This window comes from Lynx rufus, unplaced genomic scaffold, assembly GCF_022079265.1.
Source record: "Lynx rufus isolate CCGP_SWC_20201006 ecotype Redwood Valley unplaced genomic scaffold, mLynRuf1.p SCAF_8, whole genome shotgun sequence".
Classification (NCBI taxonomy): domain Eukaryota; kingdom Metazoa; phylum Chordata; class Mammalia; order Carnivora; family Felidae; genus Lynx; species Lynx rufus.
The window spans coordinates 21,819,379-21,838,491 of NW_025814896.1; the positions used below are offsets into that span (position 1 = coordinate 21,819,379).

Below are 19,113 nucleotides of genomic sequence, written 5' to 3' on the forward strand. Positions count from 1 at the left end.
TACTTTATGCTTAGTGTTATAACAACCCCAAGAGGGAAGTGTTATTTCCATTTTACAGATGAGAAAACCAGAGTTTAGAGAGGTCAGCTCATCTGTCCGAGGTCTCAGAGCCAGGACGTGGCAGAGCTGGGATTCAAACTCGGGGTCCTGCGACTCCCCACTCACCAACCTTTTCTCCGAGGCCGCTGCTCCTCTGTATTCGGGACAGTTCGGTCACTGATCAGCCTTTCACTCTGCTTGTCCTCCACCCCGCTGCTAAAAACTGGCAGGGTCCCTAGAGGATGTTCACTTGAACCTGAGGCACTACTTTACGCAGAGGAGGACCTGAGAGGTCACCTCTGCTGCTACATTTCAGTTAGGGAACGGGCTACATGAAGCATGGTTTGACGAGCCACAGCCAGGCAGGGACTGAGAGGCGGTGCTTGCCTAAAATTCCAGGTCTCTAGACTTCCAGGTGCTCTCTCTCTCCCTGAAAACTTCCTCTAGCAGATAACACGGGTCTTCAGCCAGAGCTGGAGTTCTGTCTCATGGTTGTGTCCCTCCAAAAGTCCAGGGAAATTTCAGTTTGTTTCTAATTATCATTCAGATGAAGAAAAAGAAGCCATCACTCTGGCACTTAAATAGTCACTAAGCGGCCATCCTCACAAGTTACCGGAAAGGGAAGAAAAGACAGAAAAGGAAACCTCAATCAAAGGACAAAATAAAGGCAGTGGGAGGGTGGAACGAAGCAACTGCGTGTGTAACATGCTGGCATCTGAAGTCCAGCCTCAGAATTAGGTCCCGGCCTTTTATCTTGCAGTAGCATCAGCGTATAAACGAAGAATGTCCCAGGCAGTCAATTCAATCAATCAACAAACATCTGAGGACTTACTAGGTTTAGGCAAATCAAAGAATGATAACCACAGCTATCTGTCCACTGGCATTCATAAATGGAGGTGCATATTTTGTAAAAAGGGAGGGGCAGATACGAGGGGTGAAGAGAAACAGGACAGACAACGGGGTCACCGTCTCCCCTCCAAGCTCTCGCTCTGGCCTGAGGCCTAGCTTGAGGGCAAATGCTAGTGTAAGTCCCTGTGCACACGGCCCGCCCCGCAGCCGGACTGTCCCAACACGATGGGACCAGGCGCTGAAACTGACTCTCCCACCAGTGAGGGTCAAAAGCCTCAAGTGCGCTTTAAGGCAAGAAGAATGAAAAGAGAATGGAGTGATACGGCAAATCAAGATCACAAGGAAAATGAAGTCTATTACAGACTTTGAAAAAAGCAAGGAAAGGATCCTTTTGCAATGTGACCAAAGACTGAGGAATGTCTCGCAGGGGTGAGAATACAGATCGACATTAAACAACACACGAGTCTCTGCCCCAGTGAAGGAGACAGATGAGAAAGGCAGAGGCCAGAGATGGCAGAGAACAAAACGGAATCAGGTGGAAAGTACGGAAGGCAGGACACCAGCACAGCAAACACAGTCCCTCAAGACAAAAACCTAACAAATTTCATTTTCAGCAGCTGCCAGCGGAAGAAATTAGGGTCGGTCCTCTGGAACCTGCTATGCAGGCTCTGCTGCGGTGCCTCTGAGTCTCCCTTCTCCGGGTCTCCAGTTTTTCATCTGGATTCAGTGACCTCAGACTTCCTTTCCAGTTCTTATCCCCTGAGATCACCCTTCCCTCGGGTGCTCCCCTTACGACTACAGCAGCCAGCAGGAGTGTGAACTAAGACAGACTCTGCCAGCTCGGCCAACGTGGTACCAAGTCCCAGCCCTGCACTTTGCTCGTGTCAGGGGTACTCGTGCTATCACCCAGACCCCCAGGTCAGACGGGGATCCTTCCTCCGAAAGCACTTCCACTCCTATTAGAAGAGCGGTTATAACCACTGGCAGACGGTCATCCGCTCCACGCTAACACCAGGCTAGGTGGCACGGGGGGTAGGTGGCACCTGTGCCCTTGCCTGTCCTGCGGGGAGAGAGAAGGTACAAAGAGACCTGAACGGCATGCATGTCAACAGCCGGCAAAAGACAAGCAGGGATACGTACATGTTTCTCCCCTTCAATCTTCTTGTCGGCCACCTGCATTGCGTCCAGGTATTTAAAATGCAGCTCCATCAGCCTGTCAACCTGAAAGAGAGATGTTTCAGACATGAGTGAGAAGGAAAAAGCACACCAAGGCAAGAGAACAGTGGAGCCCCTCCCAACAGGAGGCCCCTCTACTGCTTGCTTCCGACGTCGGCTACAAGCTCTGCGTAGGAAACCAGCAGGAATGGACGGAAGAGCAAGGGCAGAGCGAGCAGACCCCTGGGGCGGATGCAGTCTGAATGCAGGCCTAGTCCCACAAGGAGGCTGCGTTTCCAGCTTGGCCAGGGCTCCCGCGAATTCAAGTTGTTAAATATAAATAAATAAATAAGAATTCAAGTCCCTTCTTGCAAAGAGAAGGAGCTTCAAGTTACATACTTGATATTCACTTAGAACTTTACAGAAATTTTTTTCCAACTGAAACCTTTCATGTTCGGATTCTACCCCAGAGCTGATCTTTTTTTAAAAAGGTCTGCGTAAAATCTCTTTAGTTGCTTTCGAGTCAGAAGAGAGTACAAGAAAAAAAACTCTTTCAGCAACTTTAAAAAAAGGCCCTGACTTTTGCTCAGCGATAACTTAAAAATCAGTTTTCAACTTAGCAAAAGTCACGCTTCAAACATGGCCTGAGGAACACTCAGTGGGTTTGAAAAAGTTTCATTTTTGCCTAAGACTTCCAAAAGACTGAACAAACACTGTGAAACCAGCCTAGACTTCTAACCTCTCTCTTTACTAGGCTGGCACAGCCACGGCTCTTGGCAACCCTGGTATTTACTCAAGAGCTTACAGTGGTTAACAGCAGATGGTGCTTCAACACGGCATCAGAGTCCAGGAGGACTGTGCCCAAACCCTCTCTGGATAATACTGACGCCCCCAAGATCTTGTATATTTCAGTTTACCGAATCTTTTCGTGTCCATTATTTCCTTACACCTTACAAAAACCTGAGAATGTGGGCAGGACAGACAGTGACCCTAATTTTAAAGATGAAGAAACTGAGGCATAGAATGTTAAATGTCACCAGGGTGACATGACTGCTAAGGTGTTCTACGCCTGACTTCACGATGGCCTCTTCCCCATGCTATGCTGCCAGTGAGGCTGGAAAAACTGGTCAGAGAGACAGTCATAAACCTCTCTCCGAAGTACAATAAACTTTCAGCCTTACCTGGCGGTGGGAAGGAACGAGATTATTGCATGTAATCAAAGGGACTTTTGTCCTTAATGTTAGGCATCTAGAATGATCTAACTTGTGACTAGTGAGTGGTGGGATCATCGTAGAGAGTGATCGTGGGCAAATGACATGACTCTAAGCATCGGCTGCTTCTTCTGCAAATGTGAACAATACCTACACAAAGGGTAAACCACACGGTGTTGTGAGAATATAAGGGACAATATATTGTCCCACAAGAATGTAAGGGACCTGCTGAGTGACCCAATCCACAGGAATCATTAAATAGACGGTGGGCCCTATCACTGTTAAAAATCTTTTTTTTGGTATGGCACACTAGATAACAACATAATATCTACCTAATCTCATTTACGTGATCATTCCCATGTTCCGCAGTCCCTCTAAGGACAGGCTCAACCCTTTCCTTATGTCCACAATGGAGCCTTCATTTCCATCACCACCACCTAGTAAGGACTCATTTAATCTTCCTCTCATTGACTCTTCCTCAAGATGGGAATTAATGTGTCCATCCTACAGATAGGGAAAATGAGGCTCAGAGTGGCACACATCTTGAAAAGAGCAAAACCAGGTTCAAATCCAGATGTCGGAATCCAGAGGCTATGTTCTTAATCGCTTTGCCATGCTGTGCAACCCTTAACCCAAATCCTATTACAACCCACTCTGCCTGGGTCTAAAAATCTTCCTAAGGTGCTGGTTGCTGCCACCCTAAGGTGTTACTGTGCCCAGACGGATGTATCTGGAGATGACAGGCAGAGTCACCAGAACAACCTCTAAGACCCAAAGCAATGCTGGAGAAGGTATTTTAGGGCAGGAGCTCAGCTCAGCACTCCTTTTGCCCTGGCGGCCCTGGGCCCCTCCTTACCGCATAGCAGGCACCCACCTTCTCACTGTCATTTTCAGTGAATTTATTCAGAAGCCGGGTTCGCTGCTGTCCTCTCAGGTTCCGCAGGAGGGAAGCCAGGATCGAACAGACATGCTCTGGGTTGGGAAGGAGAAAAGAGAACATGCTGTGATCAGAGCAGTAATTATTACCTCTCTCCAAGCCTGCCCTGGTTCTATTGGAGGAGGAGTAAGTAGGCCTCCCTGACTGCCACTATTGATTAATAAGACAAGAACCTAAACTGTGTCATTGCAAACCTGAACTGATCTTCACATACTGCACAAGAAACATATTCAAAAGCGATGATATCCTCAAGGACAACTTGAGCAAGTGAATCAAAACTAAGTTAGAATTTCTAGTCTGCCTGGAATTAATTGATTTTTATTGTCCACAACAGAACCTTAAACTAATCTCCCATTTGCAGAAATAACCTGTGAACAGAGTATGAATATCAGCTTTGAGATGAGTATATAAAGAACAAGTAAAATGTATTCTATCATATTCTCAAATTACCTTATACTTTTCCCAAGTAAACATTCCAGAATTAAGCAAGAAATATGATAGGGTTCCAGAGTTGCCACTTCTGGTGCAACTAAAACTCCCTACTTCAAGTTCGAAAGCAGCTGGACAGTAAGTACTTCAAAATGGTGATAATGCTTTTTGAGTTCACATAACCCACAGGCTTCTATTATGAGCTACTATTTTTCTACCTTGGGAAAAAGAGGGTAATTGAAGGGTATATTATAGGCTTTAGCTGTGAAGAGATTCTTTTCTTTAAAAAGAATTTTTTAAAATCAAGAATAATGACTTTGAAAAGGAGGCAGCAGAAGTCTAGTCGTGGAGAAATGGCAGAGTGAAGTTTATTCTGAAATAATGCCCACCGTGTGGGCAACAAATATTCTATTTGGAGAGGGACTAAGAACATCTTCACGGGTCAGACTTCTCTTGAATTCTCAGAAAGTCACTTGACTATTCATTAAAGCCACAGGTCGGCAATTACCATAGCACAGATTGAGTCTGTTTTTTCCTCACGTATGACAGAAGTGTTCCTGCCTCTTCATGTCCTTGATTTCTCTCTTCTTAAAACATTTATTTAAAAAGAGAGAGAGAGGGGCGCCTGGGTGGCGCAGTCGGTTAAGCGTCCGACTTCAGCCAGGTCACGATCTCGCGGTCCGTGAGTTCGAGCCCCGCGTTGGGCTCTGGGCTGATGGCTCAGAGCCTGGAGCCTGTTTCCGATTCTGTGTCTCCCTCTCTCTCTGCCCCTCCCCCGTTCATGCTCTGTCTCTCTCTGTCCCAAAAATAAATAAACGTTGAAAAAAAAATTAAAAAAAAAAATAAAATAAAAAAAAATAAAAAGAGAGAGAGAGAGAGAGAGAGAGAGAGAGAGAGCAAGCACGCACACGCCCAAGCGCAGGCAGGGGAGGGGCAGAGAGAGAGGCAGAGAAACAATCCCAAGCAGGCTCCGTGCTGTCAGCACAGAGCAATGTGGGCTCGCTCTCATGAACCTTGAGAAATCAAGAGTTGGACGCTTAACTGAGCTACCCAGGCGCCCCTATGTCCCCAATCTCTTAATGCTGGAGTAGGCTGGCATTCTATCTTCCACCTACCTTCACTTCCCTAGGAAGCCCCATGCTAGTCCCACGGCTTTTAAAACCACTTCCAACGCGGGTCTACGGGCCAGTCTTGTTCTCTGAACACAGACTCACGTGTCTGCCTTTCTACCTGCTTTCTGCACGTGGTTGTCAACAGCTCCTTTAAACCGAATATGTCCCAAATCAAACTCCCGATCTGCCTCCTCAGATCTGTTCCCGCGGTCTTTTCCACCTAGTTAATGGCAACCAGGTTCTCCAGTTCCTCAAGCCAAAAACAGTGGAGAACTTATTCTCTCTCTCTTTTCTCACAGGTCCCATAGGAAAGAAACCTTGTCAGCTTTCTCTTCACATCATACCTAGAATCCCACCTCTTCTTTCTGCTGCCTCCACTGTGGCTACTTTGGTCCAAATCACCCTCATCCCTGGCTGGAATACTCAACAGCCTACTTGTGGGGGTCTCTCTGCTTCCACTCTTGCCCCCCCCCCCCCCCGCCCTGGCCTAATCTCCATAGAGCAGTCAGAATGATCCTTTAGGTTAAAATCCAAAGTCAGATCCCCTCATTCCTCTGTATAAAGCCCTCCGATGGCCCCCAACTCACTCAGACTAAACACTGCTTCTAATGTCAGGCACACTCCTACTCTGGAGCCTCTGTGCCTGCTGTCTCCTCTACCCGAAATGCTCTTCACCAGATTATCTGCATGGCTCAGTCTTCACACCCAGTTTAATTCAGCTGTGATCTTCTCAGTGAGGCTTCTCCTTGACTCCCCTACTCAAAAAACACTTGTTGGCACAGCTAGTTAACTGGTGAAACAGGCAGAACTCAAACTTCAGCTTACTCATTCAGTCATTCACTGACCACTTGCTGGTCTTTGGGCCTGGTAAACACTTGGTGCTCAGGGCCCCCAAACAATCAACACATTATCCCTAACCTTGAGGAGCTCCTTGTCTAGTGGGGAAAACAAAACAATAATTACAGTACAGTGTGACAAGTTCCATCGCTGAGGTAGGCACAGGGGACGTGGGGAGAACAGATAAGGGATATCTGACCTAAAAGGATTACCAGTGGAGGTAACTAACAACTGAAAATCTTTAAAAAGCCCAAAACAACAGCCATGGCTGACAACCAGGTAGAGAAGAGGAGAGAGCACTGCAGGCAGAAGGAACAATATATGCAAAGGCCATGTCATATCCACATGGAAGAGGGGAGGCCAGTTAGGTGGCAGAGGTTGGATCATGAAGAAAAGTGGCAAGAATCTACTCACGAATTTTAAGCTGGGGAGGACAAGACTAAATTGGGAGTTTTGACCAACCCTTAGCAGCTAGGCCTTTTAGAGATGAAGATTAGGAAAATGTTTCTCTTTCCTGATGAATTTTTTGTGCTTATCAGGGTTCCCTCTTTGCCTTGGCTACTGGGAAGTTCAAAGATGAATTTATGCTCAACTATAGGAAACAATTTCTTTTACCGCCTTATTAGTGATTCCCTCCATGCTCCACCAATGGATTTTAAAACAAAAGTAATGGACGCACATGGTAAAAACCAGACTATACACAAAGGTATAAAATGTATTCAACAAATATTTATTGAACACCTAATATTTGTCTTTTCACAAACTCCTCTCACTACCCTTTTCCTCTTCCCAAGGGGAAGAAAACCTACAGGTAGGTATCTTGTGTACATTTTCAGAGGAGAGGAAAAAAAAATATTATACCTTTCTATATCAGCACATATTTAGTTTTTTTCTAATGGCCATCTAGAATTCCACTGACATTTATCATAATTTAGTGCCTCACCCAATCATGAATACTTTAGGTGGTTTCCAGTTTTCGGTTGTTTGTTTGTTTTTGCTATTAGAAACAATGAAGCAGTAAACATCCATGTGCACATATTCTGGCAAGTATACTTTTATTTCTGGTAAGGAATACACTTTTGCACGTGTGCAAATTCCTAAGAGTGGAATTGGGGGAGTCAAAAGCTATTTGCATGTGTCAAAAGACACTGACAAATTATTTGCCAAAAAGATTGTACCAATTCTATGCCCACTCTCAGTGTATACACACACACACACACGGAGAATGGAAGCAGAATTACATATATATTATAAAAGAGTATCTGTTTTCCCATATCCTCGCTCAGATTGGATACTATCCAACTTAAAAATTATGACAACATGGAAGGTGAAAAATGGGATCTTTTTTGATTAGCATGTTTTTGTTCTTGTTACGCACAAGGTTGAGCACCTTTTCTGATATTTACTGGCCACCTGTATTGCTTTATGGGTGAACTGCCTGGCCTTATCCTTTGCCAATTTGATTCCTACAAGCTGTCTGTAAATGAAGAGCATTATCCTTTTGTCATGTATGTTGCAAATATTTCCCCCAGTCTGAATTTGTGTTTTGACAAATTCTTATTCAAACCTAAGGTTTAGTACCACCAGACCGTCCGCTGTAAGTGGCTTCAAATACCTAGTGGCAAGAAGTAGGGTACAATAATAATTGCCACCTATTGTGTATCTATGACAGTAGGCTGATTTGAGTCTGTACACAATTTTCTCATTGAATCATCACTACTAAGCTGTGAGAAAGGTACTATTCTCATCTTGTAAATGTAGAATCCAAGGCTCAGAGAGGTTAGTTAACTGACTTAAGGTACATGTCCTTCAGTCAGTGGTGGGAACTTAGGTTTGAACCTAAGATGCCTGACTGTAAACAGTAAGCTTCCCTCCTATGTTGTTATATGCTTCCCACATATAAAAGGTAAACATCAAAGCTTTTATAGATGAAAGATAAAACAGACCAGAAACTAAACCATGCAAAGCCTGACAATGTACTTCATGTGGCGCTCATCGTGTCCAAAAGATTGGCACTATGTAAATGTGGATTTAAAAAAAACTCTACAGTTTTAATGAGAGGAAAACGAAGCAAAAGGCCATATGGAGTAAGACATGAATAACAACCCCTCTTTCCTCTCTTTTACTGAATTACTCTTTCCAGAAGCGGTTTCTACCAGATTCCAAATAAAGAAGAGACTTTGGGTTTTCGGCAGCTCTGCAGATACTGAACCAGAACTTCTCAATTTTCCCTTTGACTCTTGCTGATTGAATGGACGGGAAAGAGCTACAAGAGACCATTCTCTGTATACCTGAGTGAGGCGGGGGGTGGGGTGCTGGCGGAACGGTGAGGTATCAGGAGCTGTAATTTTCAAAGAGGAAAATGTAATACACAGAATAATCTTTTTGGCACTAGGTCATATTAGCATGCATTCCTATAGCTCATCCCAGCCTGGAGCAGGAGAGATCTTGATCAACTGCAGGGGTATATACTAAGAACAAATGGCATTTACCTATTTGTTTGGGATTCTAAGTAAAGAACAGGTTGTCAATTTCAGGAGACCTGAAGCTGCTTACGTACCTTCCATCTCTCCGGGCGCTGTGGCTGGCTGGCTGGTGCCTGCCAGACAGGAAAACACTTCAGCCACCCAAGTTTTACACTTTCTTTCTCTCCCTCCCTCCTCCCTCTCTCTCTCTCTCTCTCTCTCTCTCTCTCTCTCTCTCTCACACACACACACACACACACACACACACACACAGTTTCATTAGCCCCTAATAAATGTAGCTTCCCCAGGAACAGATTTCAGCCCAAGGTGGTGTCAATTTTTCATGCACCAAGAAGATGGGGAGAGCTGCTGGCACAGAGAGCAGGGGAGATAACAGGTTTATCTGCTGGCCAGCACCGCTCAGCTGCTCTGTCATTTCGACAGGATAAAATGGAGGCGAAGGATGGCTATGGAGCTGTCAACGCAGATGGGGTGGATGTGGGGACTCCCACTGTAGAAAACAACCTCTAAGGCAGGGCCCAGGGAGAAAAGAACACACACACACACATATTAAAGGGATCCACAAGGCTCCCGAGGGGAGAGGCCAAGCATATCTACATTTTCAAGTCACTAAGTAGGGAGGTTGGGGTCTTAGTGGAGTATTAGAGAGCTAGTACTGAAATTGTGCCAGTGTGAGCCCCTGCCTGCCAGTGCCCTGCTCAACAGTCAGACAACTGCCAGCCTCAGACCCTAATTAGTGAAACTGCCTAGAGGGGTGGTCCTGGGCCCTCTTCCTTAGTTCAAATCTCTTTAAGGGACTTTCAAGGGTGATTAGACACAATGGGTTAGACCCCTCAGTATCTGCAAGGGGACTAAAAGTTTGATTCTCTAGGGTCAGTTAGGATTCTGTAATTTTCAGAGCCGGAAGAAGAATCAGAAATCTTTGTTTCAACTCCACTGGAATTTCAAGTATAGAAGCAATAACCCTGATATGGGATGTGATTTGCTTCGGATCAAAAGTACCTTTGTGGGCCACTCGAATCTAGATGTGCAGTTTATCTTCTTTAAAATCATGACAGAAACTTTTAAGAATCTGATGAACCCTATGTATGCCATCCTTTGCAAAATATCTACACAAATGTAACATCTCCATGGAATTTCAGCGTGTTCCCATCTCTCAAGGATGGCTCCTTGGCTAAGAACCCATGACCTAGTATATCCAGATCAGAGGTCTTTCCAGAATGGCACAAACCACACCGTGGCAGTCACTCCAACTAGCCTCCCACAGTGTTCACTGTTTTTGTAAAGAATGGGATGGGTAACATTTCCCATCCTCATTCTTAAAAAAGGGTGGTCCAAATCCCAAGCGGTTAAAACAACACCTCTCTCTGTGAGGAGAGCTATTTACCCACAGACAGGCCCATTAACAACCAGGCCGACCAGTGGTCCACCGCTGAGAAAGACACATGGATACACCAAGAAGTCCAACTCCTGGACCCTGTTCCAGAAAGGCCAACAAGTAAATTAACTAATTAACCTTATGCGGGGCTTTTAGGATCAGACAGACTTGGATTTGAATCCTGATGCTGGCACTCACTAGCTGGTTAAACTAAACCATGGGCACACTGTTTAATCACTAAGTCTCAGCTTTCCTGTTTGTAAAGTGGGGTTATCCCCTCCATCTATTAAATCCATTATGCTAAGCGAGCTAGGTACATAATAGGCACCCAACAGACATCCACTTGAGAGTTGCTGTCTTGAAGAAGAATCTCAGAGGAGATTCTCACCCATGCACTTGTCATAGATCACCACCTAGCCCCTTCCACACCACATCCTGATCACATGCCTACCACCGAACATGTTTCAGTCTGCCTGCACCATCCTCATCGGCCTGTGCTGAGAAAAACAGAGCCTTAGGTGACCTGACGTTCTTAGCTGGTAGGGTTATCTCCTAGAACTCAAGATTTGTTCTGACCCTAAAATGGAGTAAGGCCAACCTCACTCAGACTCTTTAATCCTACGATAGATGAAAATAAAGTTCTTATGTGCGACTACCCATAAAGCCAAATAATAGAAGTTCTGGGAGACTTGCAGACAGCCCTAAGGTGGGCAGGGGCTATTTACTAGCAAGCTGAAGGACACGGCATCCATAAGCAGAGAGGGTCCTACTTTTTAATAAAAATAAATGTAGTCGGCCTGGGTAATCATTCACCTTTTGCTCTTGCTGCAGAACTGAAAACACAGCACGTGGTCTGTAGAGGGAATGAAAAACACCCTCTCTTTTAGGAGTTTTGTAACCACAGGACAATTAATAACAGGGCACGAAGTGGTGCCCACACCAGTGGTTCCTTTTCTCAGACTTCTGAGTACCTACTACTATGTGCCAGGCAACGTACGAAGTGCTGGCACTATGGAGGTCAAAAGACACTCCATTCCAGAGGAGCTCACTGCCCTGCGAGCAAGGCTAAGAAACAGACAGCTACAATCGAGTACACAGTTAACTGGCACGTGTGGAACATGCGTAGCACTATGTGAAGCGCCCTACTTTGGTTGGGGATGGGGTAGGAAAGAGGAGGAAATGTAAGGAAGGGTTGGCTGTATAGATCGAGACAAGAGGAAAACATTGTTCTCAGGGACCCCCGGGAGTGACACAGGGCTGTAGTGTTATGCTGGCAAGTGAATGGTCGTGAGCTCATAGCTCCAAGTTTTCTGTGATAAAGTTGGTAGAGAGACAGTGGCTAGGATTTGGGATTCTATGGGCATATTTAGTTCTTACAATGCAGATCTAGACTGTGTTCCTGAAGTCAAGGATAAATGGACTGTGCTCCATTAACAGGTCTCTCAAGGTGGGGAACGGGGGAAGAAGGTGACAAGGAACACAGCAATAATCCCGAAACGACTTCCTTATCTTTCTGTGCCAAGAGATTTCAGAGGTGTCCTACTTGCATCTCTTGAAGTTTGGGTTCCGTGTGTCACGGGAAGATTACATTCACCGAAAAGGAAGAAGAGGCACTGGTAAGCAGAGCTGGGCCACAGGAGGCAGCCTCCAGGGGTCTTAGACACCGGAACTGACACGGATTCATTCATTTATTCATAAAATAGAATCCTACAATGTATAAGATACAGTGTTTGAAGACAAAGACAATCAGACACTGATCCTTCCCTCCAGGTGCTTGTGGTCTCTTATGTCTAAAATTACTTGATAGAAAGTGATAGTGAATGAAAAAGAGGCAGAAACTACTGAGGAGGCAAATCCTCCCCTAGCCAGGGTATCTGGGAAGACTGGTGGGCAAGATACTACTGCGCTGAGCCTAGGAGAAGAGAAGAAAGCAAGAAAAGAGCCTTGAAGGGAGAAGGGGGCAATGGGAATAAGGGTATGTCAAGCAGATGGAGAAGCATGAATCGAAGACATCAGGCTGGAATGCACATGGTATGGACAGAGAACTGGGAAGGGATCCAATGGCAGAGGGAAGGGAGGATGAAAGGTGAGGAGGTTGGAAAGGTGGGGGGGGGGAGGGGGCGGGTAGTGCAGACCATGGATAAATACAAATGCTGATCAATATCCTCACAGCCTGGCATTTAAATACTGGCCCAGCCTGGCTGGTTGGACAATGAATTCAGGGTCCCTCTGCCCACCCAGCTTCAGAGTCTGCACCTGCCTTCCAGTGGTCCAAATGGTTAAGAAAGATATGGGTCAGCCAGAGCTCTATACTTAGGATGGAAACAGTCCCTGTACCTCAACCATCAGGCCCATGTCTTGGCAAGATCTTGCAGGGCCACTTTAGAATTCAAGGCCATGCGGCTGAGCTGCCTTTGTTTCCATGGAACATCTAAGGCCATTAGCTCTTTTGTTTTAAGGAGATCATACGAAGTGTTCTTCTCTCATTTCTAAAATTAAAACCATCTCTGTTTTATTGCCCATCCTTGCTCCCCACCTCCCCCTGAACTTCCCCAGACAGACAGACATCCTGCTTTCTGGTAAGATTCTCGATGCAAACAGGATGTTTAAAATACCCTAATTAAACCGTCTTGACTTCAGCAGTGGTGTGTTGGAGTACAGATTAATCTGTTTCATGCCTGGCACTAAGCAGCTGAAGTAGCAGGAGGCCCTGTCAAATCAAGCCACAACATTACATTCCTCTGCCTTTATTATTATTTTTTCCTTTTTTGCATTTCATTGTAATGGACATCTGCCTAGCAGGGGACGTGGGAACCCAAGAAGAGTCACGCGTGTGTGCTCAGCCACTCCGGTGGAATATTGATGCAAGTCAAATCACTCTTCTCAAGACAGATGGATCTGTGTTAGCATCTATATATAGCGCCTTTAAACACACATACAAAATACATATATTCCTATTTTTCACACACATTCACTGAATCCTGAATACGTGGCAGGCGCTGGGCTGGAGGAGACTGGGGACTTAAAGCAGCAGTATTTGTTACAGACCTACTGTGTGCCTCTGTGTGCTTCGCATGCATTCCTTCACTTCATTCTCACAGCAATCCTATGAAACACGTGCGTTACTCTTCCCATTTTATAGATAAGAAACTAGAGACTCAGCCAGGAAAAGAAGTTTGCCTCCCAGGGTTTCACAGCTAGGAAGTGACCTAATTAGTTCCACTATAATAAAACTTGATTATTTTCCTCCTGAGTTAAAAATACCCAGCAAGCATATTTAAACAGCATTCAACCTCACTAGTACTGCCGATAAAGCCATGAGGTAGTTTCATTTGATGAGCTTTTCAAAATACTTGATGTCTGGAAGGCTGTGGGGAGGTGGGCTCTGCTAGACTGCTGGCCACATGGGTACTGGGGATGCAGTATTGAAACCACTTTGCTGTATGGATCTCCCCGATAATGGTAAGCTCCTCAAAAGTGGGGCCCACGTCTTATTCATCTCTCTACCTTCAGCATCTAGTCTTGTGCCAGGAAAATTCAACTAATACTGAATATGACATCCTGTGAAAACACCATGGTTTAAGAGTTAGCTGTCAGAGATACACATGCATAAAAAAGGAGTAACTGACTCCCTGAGAGGGTCTGGATGAATGAAGGAATCTTCAGAGTCTCCTCTTTAGAATGAGGAGAAATTTACCAGAGAGACAGAGGGGGAATGTCATTGTAAACAATACACAAGAGATTAAAGATACAGAGATACGGGGCGCCTGGGTGGCTCAGCCGGTTGAGTGTCTGTCTTTTGATTTCAGTTCAGGTCATGATCCCAGGGTCATGGGATCGAGCCCTGCTGAGCTTGGAGCCTGTTTAAGATGCTCGTTCTCTCTCTCTCTCTCTCTCTGTCCTCCTTTGCTCCGCGCCCCCCACTCATGTGCACATGCATGCTCTCTCTCTCTCCAAAAATAAAGAGAGAAAAGAAAGAAAGGCATAGGGATACGAAGGAACACAACCAGGAGAGGCTGCAGGGAGTGGGTGATGAGATGTAAGACGAGGCGAGAGAAGCAAGAACGTTGCACACTTTCAACTAAAGAGTCAGGACTCTATCCCATTGGACTTATAGAACACATGATGGAGAGGAAGCAACCTGGTCAAATTTGTGTTCCAGAAGATCATTCTGGAAGATTTCTTGAAATGTACAGTGGAGGAGAAACAGGACCATATTCAGATTATTACAGAAACATCTGAAAGAAACACAGCATTTGGGTCTAACAGTTATGTCTCCTTTAGCAAAAACTGAAACAGTTAATGATTTTTCAGAAAGAAACCCAGTTTCCTTGCCTTCTTCTCAGGGGAAGTAAAGTGTGACATAAAGAATACCAGAATAGAGGTAAGAGACAGGGATTTCAGTCCAAACTTTGTTTTTTGTTGTTGTTGCTTTTAATGTTTGTTTTTGAGAGAGAAACAGAGACAGAGACAGAGACAGAACACGAGCAGGGGAGGGGCAGAGAGAGAGAGGGAGACAGAGAATCCCAAGCAGGCTCCGCACCATCAGCACAGAGCCCGATGTGATGCATGGCTCGAACTCATGAGCGGTAAGATCATGACCTGAGCTGAAGTTGAATGCTTAACCGACTGAGCTACCCAGGCATCCCTTCTAATCCAAACTTTGAAAAAAATCTTCTATATGGCTCTGAATAGGTCTCTTCTCCACCTACTCTCTGGGCCTCGATATCCTTGTTTGTAAAAGGAGAAAAGTGGCTTTATACGGTCCTCCCTTAATTGAATTACAAGATTCTATCAAAAAGGGATGTGAACAACTAGCAAGTGACCCAGCAATTCCACTCCTAGATATTCCCTCAAGAGACAATGAAAATACATGACTGCAAAAAGTCTTGTACACGAGACATTCTACGAAAACAATGTTCACAGCATTGTTTTAATGGCTATAATGGCCACAAACTTGAAATTGTTTGTCAACAGGAAAAATGGAAAAATACACCCACATCATGGAATATTACACAGCTCCAAAAAAGGACAAGGCATCGATGCACTCGACAACATGGGCGAATCTCAAAAACAGTATGCTTAGTGAACGTTTTATCCCCAAAGCGTTTCTGGGTAGTGATAATGTTCTGCACCTTACAAGAGTATGTATTTGTCCAAATCTGCCAAATGGTGCTCTTGAGATGTGTGCATTTCACTGTGCGATTTTACATTATTTTTAAAAATTGAAGTCAAGGCTAATGATATTCCTCCCAAAGTGTTCATGGTGAGGTGTACTGATGTCTGCAACTTAGTTCCCACATCAAAAAAATAAAATGGACAGATGAGATGGACGGAAGTGACAAAGCAAATACAGTGAAATGTTAACTAGAGAGTCTAGTGGTGGGTATGTGAGCACTGTACAGTTCTTCCAACTTTCCTGTAGGTTTGCAAATTTCCTTAAGAAAATATTAGGAGGAAGAGGCAAGAAAAAAAAGGGAGAAATGAACACTTGGAATATAAATGATGAGATTCCTAAAGGTTATTTTTCCAAAAAGTAGTTTTTAATATGTCTGTTGTTTGAAATTTTGAATGCATTTTCCATTGAAATAGGCCCACTGAAACCCATTTAACCTGAAATATAGCCAAAATTAATTCAGTATTCTCATTTTTCAGTTGCGATGAGATTCCACAAACATTGCCTAATCACCTACTGAGTGCAAAGCAATATGATAGGTGTTGCTTTTGGTTGATTTATTTTCTCTTTCCCATGGGATTTCCCCCCTCCTTTCAGAGTCTGAGCACCACTATGGATTTAAAAAAGTGTTTAAGTGCTAGCTTAACTAATTTACAGCCTTGAGTTTGTGGGAAAATATGCCTTGCAGCAAGAAAGGGATATATATGTTCAAAAAATACTTCTTTCTGCTACACAACTATTCTCCAAGGGCTCAGAGTGAAAAGAACAGAATGAACTGGTAGCTAATATTCCCTCCCAGGGTTTGAGCTGAAGGCATGAAGCTCCCGAGGTCAAGTGTTCGTGTATCAGGGAAGGCCCATACCTCAGATGGGTTGAAGGAGAGGTCCACGAAGCTTTAAGTGTCCGCTGAGTGCACGCACAACCATCTCCAGCGGCAAATGACTCCGATCCTTAGTTTTCTATGGTTCCTACACAATGTGCTTGGTCAGTGAAACCAACCCCATCACTCTGGTGGCAGCAGTGTGGGTTGGGCAACGATGCGGGGGGCCACCATGGAGAATGAGCCGGCCACCACTGACTTCAGGAACTCTGAGGAGGCCTAGACAAACTTTGCCCGAGAGAGATGTTCTCTCTACACCAAGTGGCAGCATCCTGACTACTTAAGACTGCCAGTTACCTGCCCATTTCCTCCTCTTATTTCTTCCTAATGATTGGACCCCTATATATTTGGTAAATATACCTGGCTTAAAAAAACAAAAACAAAAACACCCAAACTACAGCTTCCCTTATAGCTAGGTATGACCACGTGGCTCATTGGGGTCAAGACTTAAGATAAACTGCTATCTGGAACTTCCAGGAGGGGATATGTCCTCTTCAGCCCTGCCCCCCTCCTGTTTTTGCTTTCCTGCTGTTTGGAATCCAGACCATAGTAACTGGAACTCCGGTAACCACGGAGACCATGAGGCAATCTTGAAAATAGAAGCCAGGCACACTGATATGTGCTTGGGGGCACATTCACAAGCAAACAAATACCCCTGGTTCTGTGATGACGATGGCAGAACAGAACGACAGAAGGGACCTGGGTTTCTGATGACATCTTGAAGCTGCCAATCCAGACTTCTGGTCTTGTTTTATGTGAGTTCTGTGCGTTCTATTTTATTTAAACCATATTATTTCCAGTCTCTGTTACTAGCAATCAGCTGCATTTCCTAACCGATAACACTAATCCAGTAAGTTCTTCTCTAGGAAGTCCAAAGATACATTGTGTCCCAGAGTTCAGGTATTCACTCCAAGAAAATGGGCTGTTCAGCCTCACCTGCTTTTGGAACCAGCCACACATCCCAGTGGGGAAAGTCCTAGAACCAGGAGGAACTGCTAGTAAAAAGTATAGTCGTTTCGTTTCACCTCACTATCTCGAAGGTCTAAACGCTTTTCCGTTATATTCTGCAGAACCTGGCTGGAAGGATTAATTTAGCTGGGTTTTTTTGTTCTATTTTTTGTTTCTTAATTATCAGCCCTCATCCTTGTAACGACAGAAATAAGGGGCGCCTGGGTGGCGCAGTCGGTTAAGCGTCCGACTTCAGCCAGGTCACGATCTCGCGGTCTGTGAGTTCGAGCCCCGCGTCAGGCTCTGGGCGGATGGCTCAGAGCCTGGAGCCTGTTTCCGATTCTGTGTCTCCCTCTCTCTCTGCCCCTCCCCCGTTCATGCTCTGTCTCTCTCTGTCCCAAAAATAAATAAACGTCGAAAAAAAAAAAAAAAAAGAAATAAATGCCTGGTGTTTCAGAACCTCTGTTTTCTCTCTGTATTGCCACCAATACTTAGGTTAGTAACACCCACTCGTGGCAGTACTCTGAAGAACTGCTATGAGATGGCCCAGATGCAGGGTTTCTGACTCACCAGACTGATACCTCTAGTGACCCCCTGTGATGAAGGCAGCTGAATGTCAGGCGTGGCTGGTTACGGCTTACTTTTCTGCAGCGTATCACTTTTAGGGGTATTGCATCTAAATTAATTTAAACTGATTTTGTGGCCTACAAGCTCTCTTGGGGTTTGAAAAGGACATGACACAGTTACCATGGTCTCCCTACCCACATCCAACAAAACACATTAAAAAAAAAACCAACTTGAGATCTTTAGATCCTAAAATAAAGATAATCCCGCTGAATATCTGTACTGATTTAATTTTTTTAAAGAGTCCTTCTCAATGGTTAGCTCACTATATTTTCAGATGGTGCTGAAAATCTAGGGGGGCGCAGCCTGACCCACCACCACCCGGGCTCGGATACACCTGGGGCTGAGCATGGGTGCCAGAATCCCCCCCACATTCTCCCCTCTCCATGACCTCTCCACTATTCCAATTCCCACTTTCCAAGAATCCACCTGCCGAGACGCAGCAGAGCTGATCATCACGGCCCCAAAGCAAGGGCGGTGTTTTTACACTCCTCTGAATGCCATCCTTGGATGACTGCTTTAGATTAGAAATTCAGTTTAGAAAAGAAAAGAAAAAGAAGAGCCTGTTTCCAGGACCTTCGGGGAATGATCTAAACCTACCTCTTCACTCCTTTCATGTTGCTCACCAGGCCTGCCTTTGCACTCTTCCAGCAGCCCCGGGCTCCTCCTCCCATTCTGCCCACCGTTAGCAGCCGGGTCCTCCTTCACGCTCCTGCAGCCCCCGCCAACCGCTGAGCTCCACACACTCTTCCTCCCGACTCCAGGGCTTCAGCTGATTTCCACAGAAACCAGGAAACCCTGCTTGCAGACCCAAGACGGCCTTATGTTCATCTTCTTGAAGTCTGACTTCTTAACCCCTCTCCCATCAGCCAAGAACACAGCACAGCGAAAGGACAGAACTCAGTGCTGCTTAACACAGTTCTCCCGTTTCCAGTTTGAGGCTAAGGAACTTAACTGTTCTACAATCTTGCACACACAAAACCACTGCAAAAACATGCAGTGACCTCTGTGAAAACGCTTGCCGATCATATTCTAACAGGGATTAGACTTAT

The 19,113-nt window shown here is 45.1% G+C and overlaps 1 protein-coding gene across 2 annotated transcripts in view; it reads right to left on the minus strand.

Moving 5' to 3' along the window:
• CTNNBL1 (catenin beta like 1) overlaps positions 1-19,113 on the minus strand; it is a 163,392-nt gene that overhangs the window by 24,334 nt on the left and 119,945 nt on the right. For both annotated transcript variants that reach the window (XM_047067834.1, XM_047067835.1), the window contains exons 12-13: positions 4,129-4,226; positions 2,029-2,109 (exon numbers count right to left, since the gene is read on the minus strand). In XM_047067834.1, the coding sequence (XP_046923790.1) occupies positions 2,029-2,109; positions 4,129-4,226 (179 nt within the window). The remainder of the gene's footprint in view (positions 1-2,028; positions 2,110-4,128; positions 4,227-19,113) is intronic.